Raw genomic sequence first — 18,114 nt, forward strand, 5'->3', positions numbered from 1 at the left:
TAAGCCCTCCTCAATATTACTCTAAATATAGTTTAGTAGCAGTAGAGCTCCTTGTAATAATACGCCCCCGGTCTCATATCGGTCCTCCCAGTTTTAATTAGTGGGATCTTCTTTTTTCACTTCATTAAGCCCTCCTCAATATTACTCTAAATATAGTTTAGTAGCAGTAGAGCTCCTTGTGAAAGCGTTCGTTCAGTGAAGTATTGATGCTCCAATTTCTGCCGCCAAGCAGTAATGAGAGCATTACTGTGATTCACTTTTGAAGGGTAAAGGAAAAATATAGGCACATAGGACTAGCGAACTTCTATCTCAATGTGACGGGCGCGAAGTGCAGTGCCCCTCAGATCTTTGTGATTTAATACTCAGAGTATCGCTACAACTGTTATGTGACGGGCATGTTCCGTCACTTCGTATCATAAAAATAAGGTCGTGATACTTTATCTTTAGGCCATTACGACAACCCATACTGAATCTGAGTTAACATTTAACTGTCTCGGTGGCCGAACGATTACCATGCTGGACTGCCACGCAGAGATCTCAGGTGCGATTCCCGGGCCGGGAGAAATATTTGTATGGCCTACATTTATTTCTCTCGTGAATATGGGTGTAACTTGTGGTTGTCTATGTGTTTGTCCATGGCACCCGTGATACAGGGTTTCCCTAGTGCTGGGCTTTGTTTAGTGTATGCGTAATATGTAAACTCACCAACCCCTAGCGGACATGTGTCTTCAGATCTTCGACGTCTGACCGATCGGACTAGTATACTTCTCTTGGACAACGTAACAGACCATGTTTCTTAATGCTAAATATTACTAAACTAGAACTAAATCGTGATTGATTTCGCGTCACATATCATTTGATAAATTAGCTTATTTTATATAAATAAACCTTTTTTATTACTATGATTCTTTATTTTTACATTGTTTTAAGTTTGCAACAAATAAAAGCATACCTGTGTCAAGTCCAAAAAAAGAATAATAACCATATAATAACTTAATTTGTTAGAAGCATACAATAAAATTTATATCGTTTTGTTGCAGGTGACAATGATGCGTGAGAAGAACCTAGACTTGATGCGGCAGGACATCGTCAGCGTGTTGAAGAATTCGTCACTGGCGTTCGTCAGGGAGCTTGTGGGTGTCGACCCCGTTGCTGTATTCCGGTGGGCCATTGTGCGGGCCTTTTTCAGGTACTTGTCAATGCAGCATACTACGTGTTTTGTCATAAAACGCATCACTAAAGTAAACTTATTGTACAGTATTGCAAAATTGGACCCTGCGTGTCCCGTAACTTTTAATTTTCAACGGAAAAATACACAATTTGTTTTATGGCGGCTCTACACTCTTGCCAAACCATGGCAAGGGCGCGCAGGCACAAATGTGTGTTTGGGTTGGCTTGCGCGAGCTTTCATGTGTTTGTAGCGGATCCGGTCAATTGTCGGTTTTTGTGCAGAAATCAAAGGAAGCTTTCGGCAAGCCCTTGCATGTATCCACAGATTTGTGGTAGTATAGTATTGTTTGAGAACTGTCGACATTATAGATGTTTCTTTTCTGCTACGTTGGGTTGATGGTTACGCCGTATAATATTAAAAAAAAATGACACTGTACAGTCTTTATAGACATGGCTAATATGGTTGTAAACCTTTGCCTTTTCCTTAGCGGAAAGAATTTAAAAACAATTATTATAATATAAGAGTGATAGCTTTCCATGGCTATAAATTTGGAAAATGGGTGACTACTCAAACGTGCCTATTTTATTCTTTCTGGAGTGCTACCAAACAGAACCCTGCATTTGGAATCCACAGCATAAGGACCATAAAGACCGAACGCAATAAACTAATTCGACGTCCGCCATGCTTACTTCTCTTAAGCACCCTGCGCACTCGCAAACGTGTGGATGGAAACGTTTGTCTCACCTAAATTTCCAAGCATTTGCAAACCTATGGGGCTTGTGGCAAATGGCAAGCGCGTGAAGATGGTGAAGTAATTCTTAAGTGGTATTACAAAATAGCTGAATTTAACTTGCTATTGGCTGAATGATATCGTTTTGTTACATCAGAGGTTCCCAAACTTTTTTGTCTGGTAGACTATGTGCCAATTTTTTCAGTTTGCGTAGACCCCCTACCTTTCCAATATAATGTCCTTGTCTTTCTAATGTAGTCCCCCTGCCTTTCTAATGTTGTTTTTTTTTTACAAATTCATCATCTTCAAGTGTGTGTTTGACAACTGACGAGCACTGACTCGTGAGAAAATTTATTAAAAAAAGTTGATGTTAAATTTGATACAGATATAAATGCTTTTTTATATTTTCTCATTGTTAATGTATTTTTTGTCTGTATTGTTCCTTTCTGTTTATCTATTTTAGCTAGTTTTCCTTAAATTATAATTTTATATTGTTTCACTTTGAGCCCGATTTTCCCACTACTCCTCAACAATCATGTTACATGATAGACACAAAACCGCTAAGCTTGAATTTGCAGAGGTTATTTCGCGTTCATGGAAGCAGGACGCCGGCACCGCGTGAATCGCGTCGACGGAGCCTCAAGGATCCCTCGTGCTTCCATACACTGTCCCAATGACAGTATTATCAGGTCAGTTGTATTCTATTGATCTAGTATCACCCTATTATGCTATGTCGTTGTACCAGACCCAAAAAACAAATTATTAATATATATATTATAATATTATATAATTTGTTTTGGAAAACCTAGAACACAGCTCGATAAGAAATTATATATCGACCAGAATTACATGACAAACCATCAATTTGACCCTTTAGCTCACTATGCATAATATATTTACTACGTTAATATTGGCTGCATTACAAGTAAACAACTATTTATCCATCATAACAAGTCTGCAATACCGTTAACATGCATATCATATTTTATTGTGTATGAAATGTATACCTAATGTTATTCTTAAGTTGTTGTGTTGAAATACGTAATTTGACTAAAACAATACCGTTATCAATAAATGTTATTTGACGTTGAATTTATTGTATACGTTTTTCAGTATAATCAATAAAATTATCAAAATATCTAGATATTGATCTAGTAATTTTGCAAAAGTTAAATAAAAAGTTCATAATGTGATTTCTGTGTACAAAAGTTATGAACCCACTTTTACACCTATCAATATTTAAGTCTGTCAAAAACTGCTTTCAAAATGGAAATGACGCTATTAATTTTTTATTTAACTCTAGACTGACTTGTCTGAACGCTTATGCGATCCGTAATGTGACGTAATGAATTGTCCTTGCTCAGCCAACTGGTGACTGTGTCGTCAATCAATCTCGCAATCAACCGAATTGCGTAAGTTGCCGCGCCGTATAACGCATGCTTCGTTCTATGTGCACCTAACGCATGGACCACCATGTTTATTTATCACCATTTGTTTACATCTCTGTCTCTTTTATTTGTTATAAAGGCTGTGTTTCGATTATAAACTCTTTAGTGTATAACATAGAGGTATTTTGGGGTGATATAGCAGAAAATGCAAAGCAGCTATGAAAGACTTTTTTGTCCCTCACGGTATAACTTCCCATACTAACCAGGATGATCACGTACGCTGTTAATATGGGTATTGATAGTTCAAGCTGTCAAATTGAATGGACATAAAAGTTCGTTGTTGTTGTAAGTTTAATAGAGGGATAATAGCACAAAACAAAAGCTAAACACAGTCTAACTAAACCGCCCACCATTCTCCGCTCTGAACATCTTGCTATTAGACAATCAGCGTTTTATTTATAGCTATTAGTTTTCTACTACACGCGGGCACACGAACATGCATGCGTCACTGTAAATTATTTTGATTTTATTGAGTTTCTTTAATTAATTTTTGTTATCCTCATTTCCTTTCTCACCCGTTACGGGAAAAGATCTCCGCATAGAGCCCCGTGCAAGGCTGTGACTCCGCGGGGCGATAGTAAGCAACGGCCAGAAACTGGGGGGCCTCGCGTGGGTGGGAAAGGGGGGAAGCATTACAGGATTGCGGAGACGCGCGTGCGGCGAGTCGATCGCGAGCGCGACGAGCGCAACTTCGATGATACGGACGTGATGCAGCGCGCCAGCCAGATCGTCATGTACGTCGCCACTCGCACGGCCCACACGGGCTCGCCCGGCCTCGCTGTCTGTTTCTGTCTTTCTCGCACTTTCTTGTTTCATCAAACAATCTCTATTTGTTAACTAACGTGGGAGGCTCGATCGGTAAATTGACTAACTGTAAGCTTTTTTAATTTTTAGTATGTTGTTTTTATTTACAATTTTAATTGCCGTTTATCAAAGATTTTGTTTGATGATATTTCGTGTTTCGGTTGGGGGACTCTTGACTCTCTGGTGTTGGCTATTGGGTTTAATTTTCCGTGCATTTTGTTGTGTTAATTATGTTGTCTTTCACGTCAACAATAATTTTATTTTATCAAATTGTTTATGTGTTATGTAAATATTGTTTATATATTGGTGTAAGCATTGATTATAGATATGTAGAAAATATAATTATTATAGGTGTAAAGAGAATTAGTTAAGCTGAAGCCTTGTTTTTTATTTATGTAAATGAACTATATACTTTCCATGGCATTGTAAATTTAATTTGAACACTTTATTCAGTGTCGGCTTATGTAAATCGGATATATTCAGTTCGCATGTAAGACACTCTTTGATTCTAATTTTTTCGGTGGTTGGCGTTTAACCCTTCACTGCATCACTTTAAAACATACAATCGGCTTTAACAGGAAGAACAAGTCATTCAGACCTCGAGAACGGGCGAAGAAAGGGTTAAAGAATCTTCAGACGGTCAAAACGTTGGCTGGTAGGACTGCTGCGCCGACTGGCAAACGGAAACAACCCTTGACTGTCGCTGCGCAATTTCAGCATTCCTTGGCTGCGCTTATGGAGACTTTAAATCAAGCAAATCCATTCTTTATCAGGTACCATGTTTTGTGCAAATGCTTGTATTAAAAAATAAACTTTTATGGCCACATTTTCGGCTGTAACCATGTTATGTTCCCTTACTATTGGTAAACTATGCAGTACCTACAGTTGAAAATATACTTTAGATCCTATATTTTAGTAATGTACATTCTCTTTGTTTTTAGAGACACAGCTGTTATACCATAATAAAATGAGAGAAAATAAAAGTAACTGAGCGACTTGTATTTGTGCGCCGTGTACGGATGCATGCGCATAAAAAATGAAAGGCGTGTTAGGAGGACCAGTGTTACGTAACGCAAGTGCATCGCGAGATTATGCGAATGTGTGCGTCCGTACACGGCGCGCCTACATACAAGCCGCGTTGCTACGTTTGTACGGAGTTACTATACTGGTTTTATTATGTGATTATATTGTCTTAAAAATTATGGCTACCCTCACCCACATTTGCCGTTGGTTGAAATTTTAAAACAGGTTTCTCATTTGCATTTCTTTTGTTTCTTAGCAATATTTTTTTATCCGTCGTAATATTTCCCTATCCTATCAGATGCATAAAGTCGAACAGCGAAAAAGTACCCAACGTGTTTGACGAAGAAACCGTGCAACGTCAACTCCGATACACGGGCATGCTCGAGACCGTCCGTATACGACAGGCAGGATACAACGTTCGACTGACATACGATGAGTTCATACAGTTGTATAGAATACTTTTGCCGAAAGGACTGTTGAGTTCGCAAACTGACGTACGGCATTTCCTCGCGACTTTGAATTTGGATCGAGATAACTATCAATTAGGTAAGTTTCATGCTATTATTTCAAATTTGTTGACCTGTTTAGATCACACAGGACCAGAGGTTCCCAATTTTTTTTGTCTCGTAGATCACATATCATTTTTTCAGTTTTGCGTAGACCCTCTGCCTTTCTAATATGGATTATTTTACAAATTCGTCAATTTCAAATGTGTTTTTAACAGCTGACATAGTGCCAGCTGTATAAGTTCTGATAACTCACTCTCTTTCATTTTCAATTTCGGTCACTTTGACGAGTTTAACGACCTAGTGAGAAACATTAAAAAAAAACACTTTCGGTTAAAGAAATGTATAAAACTTTTTATACATTTTTATATCTGAATCTGAATATCTTGTTTGTTGTGAAATGTTTACTTCGTAGGTAATTTATATATCTTTGTAAGAAAGTATTATGAATATGCATAGGTAATATCTATGTAATGTGGATTATCCCAATTATGGAAAGTTGAAATTTTGGTCACAACCTGCCTATATGGATTCTATTCTCGTGGACCCCCAATCGTTACGCTGGACGGATAACGCCTGTAGTTTAAGTCTGGCTCACTGGTGCTTAACAAAGAACCTCAAATGTTAGAGGAACTGTTTTTTGATAGGACACATGTCCACAACACAGCACATACGATAGTATCGCTTCAAAATCAACCCTATTGAAATGACGGCGACAAACCTGTACGAAATGCGTACCGCACTAAAATCGACTTAACAAACCACATGACAGAATTAGCGACAATACACACAGTCGGACTGTTTAGATCTTCTCTCAAAATGGAATATTCTGCAATTGAACTTGATATTGTTAACGTATAAAAAGCTCTGTAAACCTCTCTGCGCCGTCGCGTCGATGTTTTCTTTACGTATTCTCTTTTTCCCAACGTTGTATACATATATTGAGGACACCAAATTACCACATTCAACTCATTGAGTTTAAACAACTTTTGTATCTCTCGTATAGGTGCTACAAAAATCTTCATGCGCGAAAGCGAGCAAACGAAACTGGAGTATAGATTACACCAGCAGATTATGGCCTCCATCATCACAATCCAGCGCTGGTTCAGAGCCGTGCTCGAGCGACGCCGCTTTCTTGCACTTAGACGCGCCTCGGTCATCATACAGGGCTATTGCAGGTAACCTTTTACCATAGAATAAAGTTTAGATAATACGCCACATTCGACGACCACGACTTTAAGTTTAAGGTGCTGGTGAAATTACAGGCATATGAGACTTGTCAACTTATGTCTCAGGGTGACAGGCGCACTGCTAGTGCCCATTTAACCTTTGCGATTTAAAGTTCTTGGTGCACTGGAACTGTTATAGGCAGGCGTGTAGCTTCCATCAGGCACACGACTTGTTCGTCTCGTCACTTGATGTTATAAAAAAAAGTTTTCGTACACTTCTATTTCGGATACCTTTACTTTGACTTTTTTTAAAGGACATCTATAGTCTAATGGCTCATGTTCCCACATTACATGGAATAATAAGGGTATAACGACAATTGGTATATATAGTGTACAGAATTCACTGAAGTGTGATGAAAACTGAGGATTGTTCTTTAGATTGTTGATTGCAGATATGCCTGACACATCTAAATTGTCTACTACCTACATTACAGTATTATTGTTAAAGTTGCAATACTTTACTTTTACTTAACAGATTTTTTTTAGTTCCACAAAATACTATGCTCCAAGAAGACCCTCGTGACATCAGCTACCGCGTCACGATCACGAGGAAACTTACCGTAGGACAGAGACACTATTCTGCCCTTACACAATACATTGTAGCTTTCGCCTCGATTTCATTTTATTGGCGTACAGCACTCACAATCATGATACACTCATAGTCATGCGATGTACTACACCAATGTGATTTTTTTCTTCTCTTCCAGAAACTGGCTTGCTGCGCGACAAGAAGCAGCTACAAAACTGCAAGCTTGGTTCCGTGGCAGTCGCACGCGGCGATGGTACATTCGACTACGCGACGCAGTTACTACATTCCAAGCCGCTGCAAAAGGTTATCTGCTTAGGAAAACTCTACCTGAGTTGAGAAGGCGACTGCCGCTTTCGAAGACGCGAACTGAGGTGGGCATTTTCTTCTCACGGGATTAAGTTTGATTGTTTGTTTGTTTCTGTACTTGATGTTTGTTTTGAAGCCATTTGAACAAGGAAATAAATAATAGTAAATAAATAACGCACACACTCATAGCTCCACACTAGAGAAACCCTGTATCGTGGGTGCCATGGACACATAGACAACCACAAATTACATCCAACTCACGAGAGAAATAAATGTAAACCTTACAAATATTTCTATCGGCGTGGGAAACGAACCCGGGACCTCTGCGTGGCAGACAAGCATGGTAACTGTTCGGCCATATGTACATATAATTGTTGTTGAAGGTCTTTGGAATTAAAATTATGTGGTTCAAAATGATGTGGTTACGTAACTAACAATTGATAACTAAACTCAAACTGTGATAAGATTCACAATGTATGTAGCATGTGTGTGGTTAACAATGTATTCCATTGACAGCATGACGGCAAGACGGGCGACTGCGACGCTTTCAAGGCGCATGCGACGAGTTCGATGCTAGGTAGCATCGAACAGTTGCAGAACATATTTGATATACAACTGTAAGTAATCATTAGTGCATATTTGTCATTTAATTGATGCTGATATATTTCCGGGCAGGTGTCCTCTATTTCTCCGTTTCCTTCACTTATTTCTGTTACGGACTTTTTTTTTTTTTTTTTTTTTTATACCTGACAGGCAAATGACTCCACTCCACTTTCTACAAAGCCTACACTTTTCTTTGTCAAAAGTATCTCGATAACACAGAATACCTAATGGTTTTAAATATTTTGCATAGAAAGTCCACTCGACTCTTGCAAGCATTGCATCCATTACATTTGACCTAAGTCGAGTACATTTTTTTTATGATATAAAGTGACAGGCCAAACAAATCGTGAGGCTGGTGATAAACGACACGCCTTAAATCACAAAGATATGAGAGGCATTGCCACTGCACCCGTCGCCCTGAGACAATAAGTTGAACAGTCCCATGTGCCTGTATTTTCACCTCCGCCCTTGCCCTTCAAAACCGAAATGCAGTAATGCTCACGTTACTGCTTCATCATCATCATCAGCTTACACACATCCACTGCTGGTCATAAGCCACCCCTTGAGCACGCCAACTCTCCCGGATTTGTGCCACGCGCATCTAGCCGCTGCCGGCCACCACATTACTGCTTGGCGGCAGAAATTGGCAAGGTAGCAGTACTTCCCTGGACGAACCCTTTCAAAAGGAGCACTACTGCTACTACACATTTACCGCAAGCTCCTGAATTATCTGTATAGATCAGACGCTTGCGGTAAATGTAAGCAATGGCGACGAACAGAAAAAGATAGGTTTACAATACAGGGACTATATCAATATAGTTTTACTCACCCGGTGTTTCTGTCATTCTATTTATGAGACTAGCGTTTTATAAGTTTTGGTTTCAGACGAATGTCACTAAAGTATATCATATACTGTAGTTGTGGCTCTAGTGAAAAGGGGTACAAGTGGAAAAAGCCAACTTTACAAGGCGACGCGAAATCAGTTAAAGCTGTTTTTGTATATATATAATGTCAAATGACGGCGTGCGCCTGATGGTAAGCTACACGCCTGTCCGAAACAGTTGCAGTGCCACTCAGAGCTTGAAATCGTAAAAATCGGAGGGGCACTGCCACTGCGCCCGTCACCCTGAGATATAAGTTGACAAGTCCCATGTGCCTGTAATTTCACCAGCACCTTTACCCTTCAAAACTGGAACACAGTAATGCTGACATTACTGCTTGGCGGCAGAAATAGGTAAAGTAGCAGAATTACCCTGGACGAACTCTTTCACAAGGAGCTCTACTACTACTAAATATGATATTAAGCGTTAACGCTTGTTGTGTTTTTTAATACAGTTGCTCAAAACATGGTATTTTTCGTACTACAAATCATGCCGAAAGTTGGATTTTTCGCACTAGTGCTTTTTACTTTTCCATTTTTTTTTACTGTTGTTTCAAATCTTAAACATAGAACTAAAGAAGTTGTATATTTATTTAATATTTATGTGCTTTGTGACGTAAGTCATTCGTCATTAAAACTTCTATTTACTTCCAAACATCTTATTTGGTTAAATTGCATACATGTTTATAAAAGAACAGGTTACATTTAAAAAATACCAAAATATTTTCCATAAAGATGGCTGATTGAGTATTAACAATGACCGGAGGTGAGTATTACGCGAGACCGCTGCGCGCCGCGCCACTAAAATAGTAATTATAATGTTATACATTAAATACAGTTGCCATTACTCTAAATTTTTATCAGACAGAAATAAATTGAGTTTTTTTTTAATACTGTTTTATTTTACTTTCAATGTAGTTTTTTCGCAAATGTATTACAAAACGTCGTTTGATACACGTGAAGATTTGTCATTTTCACTTATCTCGAGTCATGACCCCTCGCCTCTGGCTCGAGCCAAGAAGACTCGTGAATAATGACTAACTTTCCGCACTTGTATCAAAAATAACTATTTCGTGTTTACTTGTAAAGTTGAGTTTTTTAATTATAGCTCTTTTCACTAGAGCCACAGATATACTTGTCAGTTTTCGCACCTGACCATAATATGTTTATGGCTATTTCAGGAATATGTTAATCCAAGACGAGGCGGAAAAAACGCGACAGTTACGAGCAACGCAGTCCCTACCCATCGCCAGGTAATTTGTCACATACAATTTAATTTATCAATTGAATGTACCTTCATCAATATTATAATATCTAAATCATAAACTAACATAACTAACTCATTTCCTTATCTATATGCCAAGTTAAAATGGCGGTCTTATTCCAATAAATCACGCAGAGTTATTAGTTTTTTTATTGGTAACGCCATTCCATAAAACAAGAGCCTTTCCAGTATCAGGCATCTAAATGCTGGAATAATCTTCCTCCTCCACTTGACAGCCCATCTCAAAATTCGCATTTAGAAAAGTATGAAAAATCTATTGATAGAAAACTAGCGTATGCTCTGATGCCGGATATACCTAACTCTTGTCTTCTAACTTATTTATATTTATGTATATTTACTTATAGCTCTGTATGTATACATGTATCACACATGTATTGTAAATGTGTAGTGTGGCACAAAGCAGAGGATGCACAGAGCATTTACCATTTCCTTAGGTCTCAGCCGACGCTGAAACAGGAACGACTGAAAATCAGCGTCTGTCTCGCCCGAGATAGACATATTGCTAAGTCGTATCCTTTTCTTCTTTTGCGCCACTATACACACTTACTAATTTAAAATCACGCAGCAATTTGTTGTTTTAGTGTTACGTATTAGATTTAAGTGCGTATAGTGACTCAATTTGATGAATAAACGTTTTTCTTTCTTTCTTTAACCACGTACTGTATTTTTTACTATTTATAAATGTATGCCCAAAACATCTTTATGTTATTAATGTACATGTCACTTTGCAGAACGTAATACGTTTTAGTAATAAGTAATGAACATCACAAATTTAACGTGGTTGTAAAACGGATCTTCTTTTGCAGTTTGGAAAAGAAACGCGAGAACATAATATTGGAAAGCTCCACTCAGTCTTACGGCAAGAGGAGAGTAACGAAGACACAGAACATTACCGAATTGCCTTTAAAACAATCTACTGCCAAGTAAGCACCGCACAGTAGCATTTTCCAAAGTCCCATGTTTCGGATTTATTTAGTCAGCAGCAGAGAAACTTTAGCACTATTAATCCCCACGATGCCATGCGCAAGCAAAAATTGCGGCTTAGAGATTAACAATTTAGGTCTAGACGTAGAGGACTCGGGCTTGATGAGGGCCAGTGTTACAAGCGGACTTTTCGAAATTGCCCTTGATGGTGTGTGTACCAAATGAAGTTTTGGTAACAGTAGAGCTCCTTGTGAAAGAGTTCGTCCAGGGTAGTACTGCCACCTTACCCATTTCTGCCGCTAAGCAGTGATTATTACTGCAGCAGCAAGGTAAGGGTGCTGATGAAATTACAAGCACATGGGACTTGTCAACTTATTTAAAATATCGTTAAATATATCGTTTTCAATAATAGGAACAATTTTTATTTCAGTCTAATCCACCAAGAAGTGAACGAAACGTCACCCGACGACACCTGGAGCAACTCAGTCAAGTACTCACAGTCGGGAGTGGCGGTGCCAAACAAGATCACCACAGACGACCTGGCCAATGAACTTCTATGGTTACGTTTGGACCAGAATTACCTCATGGCCGAGAAGAACAAGGTAACATACCTTTCTGTTCACTCACTCGTACATAAGTAGGCAAGAACTATCTGTGGAACAAAATGATCGATTTTAATTTTTAATATATTGATTATTATAAAGCAATATAACGTCATCTATGTGGAGGTCAAGTTCCGCTGAAGACATGCTGAAGTGAGCTAATAAAAGAAATTAAGTTAAAGAATGAAATTGTTTCCTCATTGTACAGTATCATGATCATGAACACTATAGAAAATTGAAATAATTTTATTATTGAATATCATGATATTTTGTACTCCGTTGGTAAGATCTGTGACCACGGTGTAGCTATAGACGTTGGTTCGAATCCAGTCAGATCAAAGGAATTTTTCCTTGTGTTGCTCAATCTTTGTATAAATAACTATAGAAATATACTTAATGTTCTAAAGATTCGTGAGGAAAAGGAACGAGAGTTAGCAGAATCAATAGCGAGTAGTAGCGAGGAGTATCTGCGCCAGGTTGGCGACTGGAATCCTTCAGACAGCGTCGACAATCGGAATAATTCCAGGTATAATAACAACGAATTGCTAAACATAAAAATATAACAGCGGGTTAAAACTAAATTAGAACTGGCAACACTGGGTTGTTATGTCATTACTAACAAGTTTTGCCAGCTTTGGTGTTCTGCCAACCTAGATACAAAAACGTTTAGAACAAGTATGAATTTAGTAAATTCCAACAATTTCGATTATCGATTGGTATAGGTATAATTATCACTCATTTATGAGTTGTCGTGGTATTTATTATATTACATATGGAAAGTAGGTACAGTTATCGTTAAGATGATATAAACTGAAAGCTCCTCAACTGATTAAAAGTGAAATTCGTCTTCTAGTGATTGACAGTGAATACTTGATGAGTTTGCGTATTTTTCGGCCGGTGTCAGTGGTGACGAATTCCGCAGTAGCAGACGCGGCTCCCCAGCGGTGTACCAGCGCAGCCTGTCCAGCACGACGCTGGAGCCCACGCGGCCGGCCGGCCTGCACAGCCTGCCGCCCGTGCGCCGCGACCCGCGCCACCACGCGCCCACACACCCCTCACCCGCCGCTCTGGCCGTCGAACCTGCGCCAGGTCAGTGTACCCCTCTGTAATACAGGGTTTCCCACGGATACGCGACACGGAGGGAAAGTACTTTAAATATTGTAGATAGTCTTTATTTTTAAAAGAAAGTAATATTGCATTCGAAGACAAAAGTTGCTTGACTCTTTTGGGAATCGAACCGACCAAATATGTATAAACTAGCGATTTTGCAATAAGGCCGATCTTTGCGATTATAAACTCTGAGCGGCACTGCAACTGTTATGGACAGGCGTGTTGTTTACCACCAGGCGCACGACTTGTTCGGCCTGTTACTTAGTATCATAAATATTCTCATTAGAGAGTACTAAAAACCGACCTCATAAGTCATTCATTCCCTAGTTTGCCACCCTAATGCTCAGGCCACACATCAGGATTTTTGTAAATCGCACGGCGGCTGCGCGTTTCAGGCGAACTCCTATATTATAGAAATTCGCAATTATAAGAACGCTTCCGCGGAAGCCTCTGTATGGCCAGAGCATAAGAGTGGGAATATTTTCTTAAAATTTAAATGGGAATACTCTTTCCAACAAAAAAAATCATAAAAATCGCTTTACAAATGAGTTATCGCGTAACGTACGTACAAAAAAACATACAGTCGAATTGAGAAACTCATCCTTTTTTATTGAAATCGGTTAAAAAAGGATGTGCATTACGCAACAAAACAATATAACAATAGTTTCAATTCTATTCAGAATAAAATATTGAGACTGACTTAGTTAACATTCTACGATTCACTCCACCGATTTAAATGCGAAAACAATTCCTCTTTCCATTAATCGCTCAACAAATAAAGGCCCTAATTAGTGCCACAAATCTCTTCTAAAAAGAGCTATTATCCGTCTAATGAACACCGATTTTGTCACGAAAATGCACATAACAACTAGAGTAATTAACTAATTATATTTTTCAAGTCATATTTATTTCTATTTCTCATTTGCTACATTCGTGATGATTTTAGTACAGTGAATATGTTCATACGAATTGTGTGTGTTATAAAAAGTTCGCGAGAAGTGTTCACGTATTTTGTTGTATTTGCACTTATTTTGTTTCTAATGGGATACTTTAACGTGTGTATCAAATTAATGTTCTATTACTATGGTAAGAATTGTTCTGAACTGGTTTTGGCCTAGGTGTTCTGGGTAATGCCGCGGAGTGTATTCCGTAACTCTTGGTCGCGGGTTCGTTTCCCGGTAGAACCAATTTGGGAAATGAACTTTTCTAAAATGGCTTTAGCCTAGGGGGTCTGGATAGCGCCGCGGAGTGTATTCCGTAACTCTTGGTCCCGGGTTCGATTCCCGGTAGAACCAATTTGGGAAATGAACTTTTCTAAAATGGTTTTGGCCTAGATTTTCTGGGTAGTGCCGCCGAGTGTATTCCGTAATTCTTGGTCGCGGGTTGGATTCCCGGCAGAATCAATTTGGGAAATGAACTTTTCTAAAATAGTTTTGGCCCAGGTGTTTTTGGTAGTGCCGCGGAGTGAATCCGTACATCTTGATCCCCGTCGATCAATTCCCGGTAGAACCAGTTTCGAAAACGAATTTTCCTAAAATGGTTTTTTGCTACTAGGTGTTCTGGGTAATACCGCGTAGTGTATTCCGTAGCTCTTGGTCCCGGGTTCATTTCTCGGTGGAATCAATTTGGGAAATGTACTTTTGTCTGTTCTGTTGAGTACTCCTTATGAGTGCCAGAGAAACTGAATCCAAGCATAGGCTTTACCAGAAACCCAGACCAGACCCAAGTTCAGGAAGTTCATTTAAAAAATTTGTTGTACCGGAAATCAAACCCGAGAGCAAGGGCAACGGAATTCACTCCGTTGCACTACCCAGAACGCCTAGGCCTTCTCTTCCAGAACACCTAAACCTTCTCATCCAGTGCCATATTATTTGCATGTATATTGTACAAGTTCCATACTTCACCTTAGATTTTTTTTTTCGGCATATCTATATTGTCTAGTCTTTGTTAGTTATTAAAAAAGATGCAATGTAAATATAACGAAATAACTAATTTATAAAATCTAAAATATAAAAACAAAGCCAAATATACAAATTAAATTTAACACAAAGACAGGTGAAATTAATTAAAAACAGCAACTTTTTGTGGCATAAACCCACTCAAAAACAGACGCGCAGTCTACCCGTCGCAAAGCCTGAAAGGCGACTGAGCGTAGTACTGCGCAGAACTGGCGAGTGGGAAGGAATTATTATTTTTCAAATAATAACACTTATCTTATGAACTATATAAGTTTAAAAAAGTGAACAATACATTCTGTTTGAAATTAAATTACCTAGTTTTTTGTCTAAATTTTATAAACAACGGATGTTTGCATGTGAAGAGAAATTGCTTTTTATTCAATTTGAAGGATGTAACTGTAAATTTTATTTCGTGAAACGAGCTTAATAAATTGTAATTTTGCTCAATACATTCAATTATTTAAGGACTACTAGCAATCATATATTTTTTTGTGATTATTGGATTATTATTATTATCAGGAATTTAATTTAAAAAGAGTCTAATTCGTCAATCTGACATTTGTTCCAGCCTTAAGTGAAATATAAGACTATTTTGCAATGACATTGAGATAGCTGGAATCTTATAACCATCATCATCGCATCATATACACATTTTGTTATTCAGTGCAATAAAATCCCTTCATTATATTAACGATCGGGTTGGCTAGAAGTAATCTGTTTTAGAGATAAGCCCTGAGTTGTACATGGACCATGACTGTGTTTTGTGTTATGTAACATTGTAAAAAATTCTATATTACATCTAGGGCGGGAAAAAAAAGTCAGAATCGTTGAGCTTCCTTGCCATGTAAGAAAACAATAAAGTAACCGACGCAAAAGAAAAACCGAGAAGATAGTAATAGAAGCATTTATTTATATGCTCCTACTTTTATTTAACTCGAGCAAACTGACAGAAAGTTGTGTTGGTATTTTCATACATTGACAGTCATTAACTGCTTAGTAATTGATACAGTCAAGAGCACGTCAAGCTTGACACTTTGTACTTTGACCGTTCTTACCGTAAGCGGCATAGAGTTGAATTTAAAACTTAACTGTCAAGCTTGACGTACTCTTGACCCTGTACCATTGATTCATTGCCTTGAGTCACCATCAAGACAAACCACTAATTACAATTCTGTTTCGTCCACCATAGCTTGCCTAGCAGCACAGCGCACAGTAGAAGCGCCCCCCTCGGCTCCCCCGGCACCGCCCGCGCGCTCGCTGCGACGCTCCCCCCGACGGCTGCAGCGGCCAGAGCGGGCCGATGCACCTGCGCACATCGTCGACCAGCATGACATTAAACGGTGGGTATAGTAGTGTGGTGTAGTGCCTACATATTTGCTCGATTTTTTTTTTTCTATTGTTCTGATTAACACGTGTGATCAAACAAAACGACTAAATGTGTAAGCGACAATGATCGACATCGTATTTTTTGTCGATCGGTACGTGTGATCATATAAAATTGAGTGATTAGACAAAATCGAGTAAATGTATAAGCAACAAAAGATCTAAATCGTATTTTTTGTCGATTATTTGCCTACAAATTAGTTCGATTTGATATTTATCGATCAGTAACAGCCGACACTAACGACCTTCAAGAGTCGAGCAAATCTGTAGACACCATAAGCCAACAATGTCACGGCGTTTATTAAAAATGTGGACTTATTTAAAATAAAAAATATAATTAAAAAGTACCTAACGTTATCGATAATGTTGACACAGAGTGACCTCAGAGTTAATGGCGCCACTGGAAGTTGTGGCCCCGCTGGCGCGGCCCGCGGTGGCGGGTGTGAGCGCTGAGGCGCTGCGGCGCCGCAACTCCGACCCCGCCCCCGCGCCCTGCATGCCCGCGCCGCGCGCGCCCGACCCGCGCTCCACAGATTACATCGGACAGACCACCAACGGGCTCTTTCGGATCGCTGGGCACAGGTGCCGTACACTTGCAATCCGAGTTGGGAACTAACTTTGCTTCTTCGCACAGTACAATACAAAAACATTCGTTTAACTGTCCAAAACGTAATATTGTGATACATAGGTAACCACACTAGGCTAGGCGTCGCTACAAAACACGCCGCTCGTCAGTGCCTAGAGCAAACATCAATTCTTACCATTTTCTGTGGTTATAATATTCAGTGCTTTAAAAGAAAAATTAAGCTATCACAAAAATAACTTGATTGTCGGTATTTTTTTTAACCTAATTCAAACTCGCTTCGCAGGTTTCGCAAAGGCACTCGTTTCGCAAAGGGCGACAAATGCATTTATTGCCACCAAGCGATCGACGCGTTTGTCACACAGGGCCAGCGTTGCATCGACTGCAAACAACTCTACCACACGAAATGCATACAAAATAAAGGCGTAATTACAATGCCTTGTTCGAGTCCCTTCGAGCCAGTCACGTTAAGAGGCAGGCACAAAAAACGAATCATATTAAAAGATTCTACGCTAAACCTCATCCCGGACCATTCCAAGAGTTCAGTGACGTCGAACTTCAGTCTCACAGGGACGTCCGAGTTTATGGACAGGACGGACAAGATAATATCAGACGCTACCGAGTTGCAGGCCATGCAGAATTTTATAACAAACAAAATTTATCAAATTGAATCGACTGAGAACGAAAAGAAACAATCCGAGGTAACTTGTCAAATTATTTAAAGCCCACTTTTATAAATCCGCCTCAAATACAGGATGGATAATAAGATTCATCCTGTAAAGTTGTCAAAATTGAGATAGTACCGATTGCCAGTAAACAGTCGATAAGACATTTGTCTTCGATCATAAGTTTCGCTTAAGTGTACATCGACGATTACTCATAGATAACGCATCATTTGAGAATTATCAACATTTCCGCTTATTAATAAACGTCACTCAGCACTTAAGTTACGGCTCAAAATCGTGATAAGTCCTTATCAATATAATAATAATAACGCACACACTCAACATAGCCCCGCACTAGGGAAACCCTGTGTCGCG

At 39.1% G+C, this 18,114-nt stretch overlaps 1 protein-coding gene across 4 annotated transcripts in view; it reads left to right on the forward strand.

Annotated features, from left to right (window-relative positions):
• Positions 1-18,114, forward strand: part of LOC113234947 (unconventional myosin-IXa-like) — a 42,320-nt gene that overhangs the window by 12,904 nt on the left and 11,302 nt on the right. For 2 of the 4 annotated variants that reach the window (XM_026470466.1, XM_026470469.1), the window contains 16 exons: positions 1,041-1,189; positions 2,480-2,590; positions 3,880-4,083; positions 4,732-4,926; positions 5,475-5,722; positions 6,689-6,860; positions 7,619-7,811; positions 8,263-8,363; positions 10,411-10,482; positions 11,321-11,437; positions 11,869-12,040; positions 12,448-12,566; positions 12,963-13,129; positions 16,298-16,448; positions 16,867-17,073; positions 17,361-17,775. In XM_026470466.1, the coding sequence (XP_026326251.1) occupies positions 1,041-1,189; positions 2,480-2,590; positions 3,880-4,083; positions 4,732-4,926; positions 5,475-5,722; positions 6,689-6,860; positions 7,619-7,811; positions 8,263-8,363; positions 10,411-10,482; positions 11,321-11,437; positions 11,869-12,040; positions 12,448-12,566; positions 12,963-13,129; positions 16,298-16,448; positions 16,867-17,073; positions 17,361-17,775 (2,793 nt within the window). Of the gene's footprint in view, positions 1-1,040; positions 1,190-2,479; positions 2,591-3,265; positions 3,314-3,879; positions 4,084-4,731; positions 4,927-5,474; positions 5,723-6,688; positions 6,861-7,618; positions 7,812-8,262; positions 8,364-10,410; positions 10,483-11,320; positions 11,438-11,868; positions 12,041-12,447; positions 12,567-12,962; positions 13,130-16,297; positions 16,449-16,866; positions 17,074-17,360; positions 17,776-18,114 lie in introns of all 4 variants that reach the window. The other 2 variants (XM_026470467.1, XM_026470468.1) reach the window with 2 other exon arrangements.

This window comes from Hyposmocoma kahamanoa, unplaced genomic scaffold, assembly GCF_003589595.1.
Source record: "Hyposmocoma kahamanoa isolate Upper Pololo Valley unplaced genomic scaffold, ASM358959v1 86, whole genome shotgun sequence".
NCBI lineage: Eukaryota > Metazoa > Arthropoda > Insecta > Lepidoptera > Cosmopterigidae > Hyposmocoma > Hyposmocoma kahamanoa.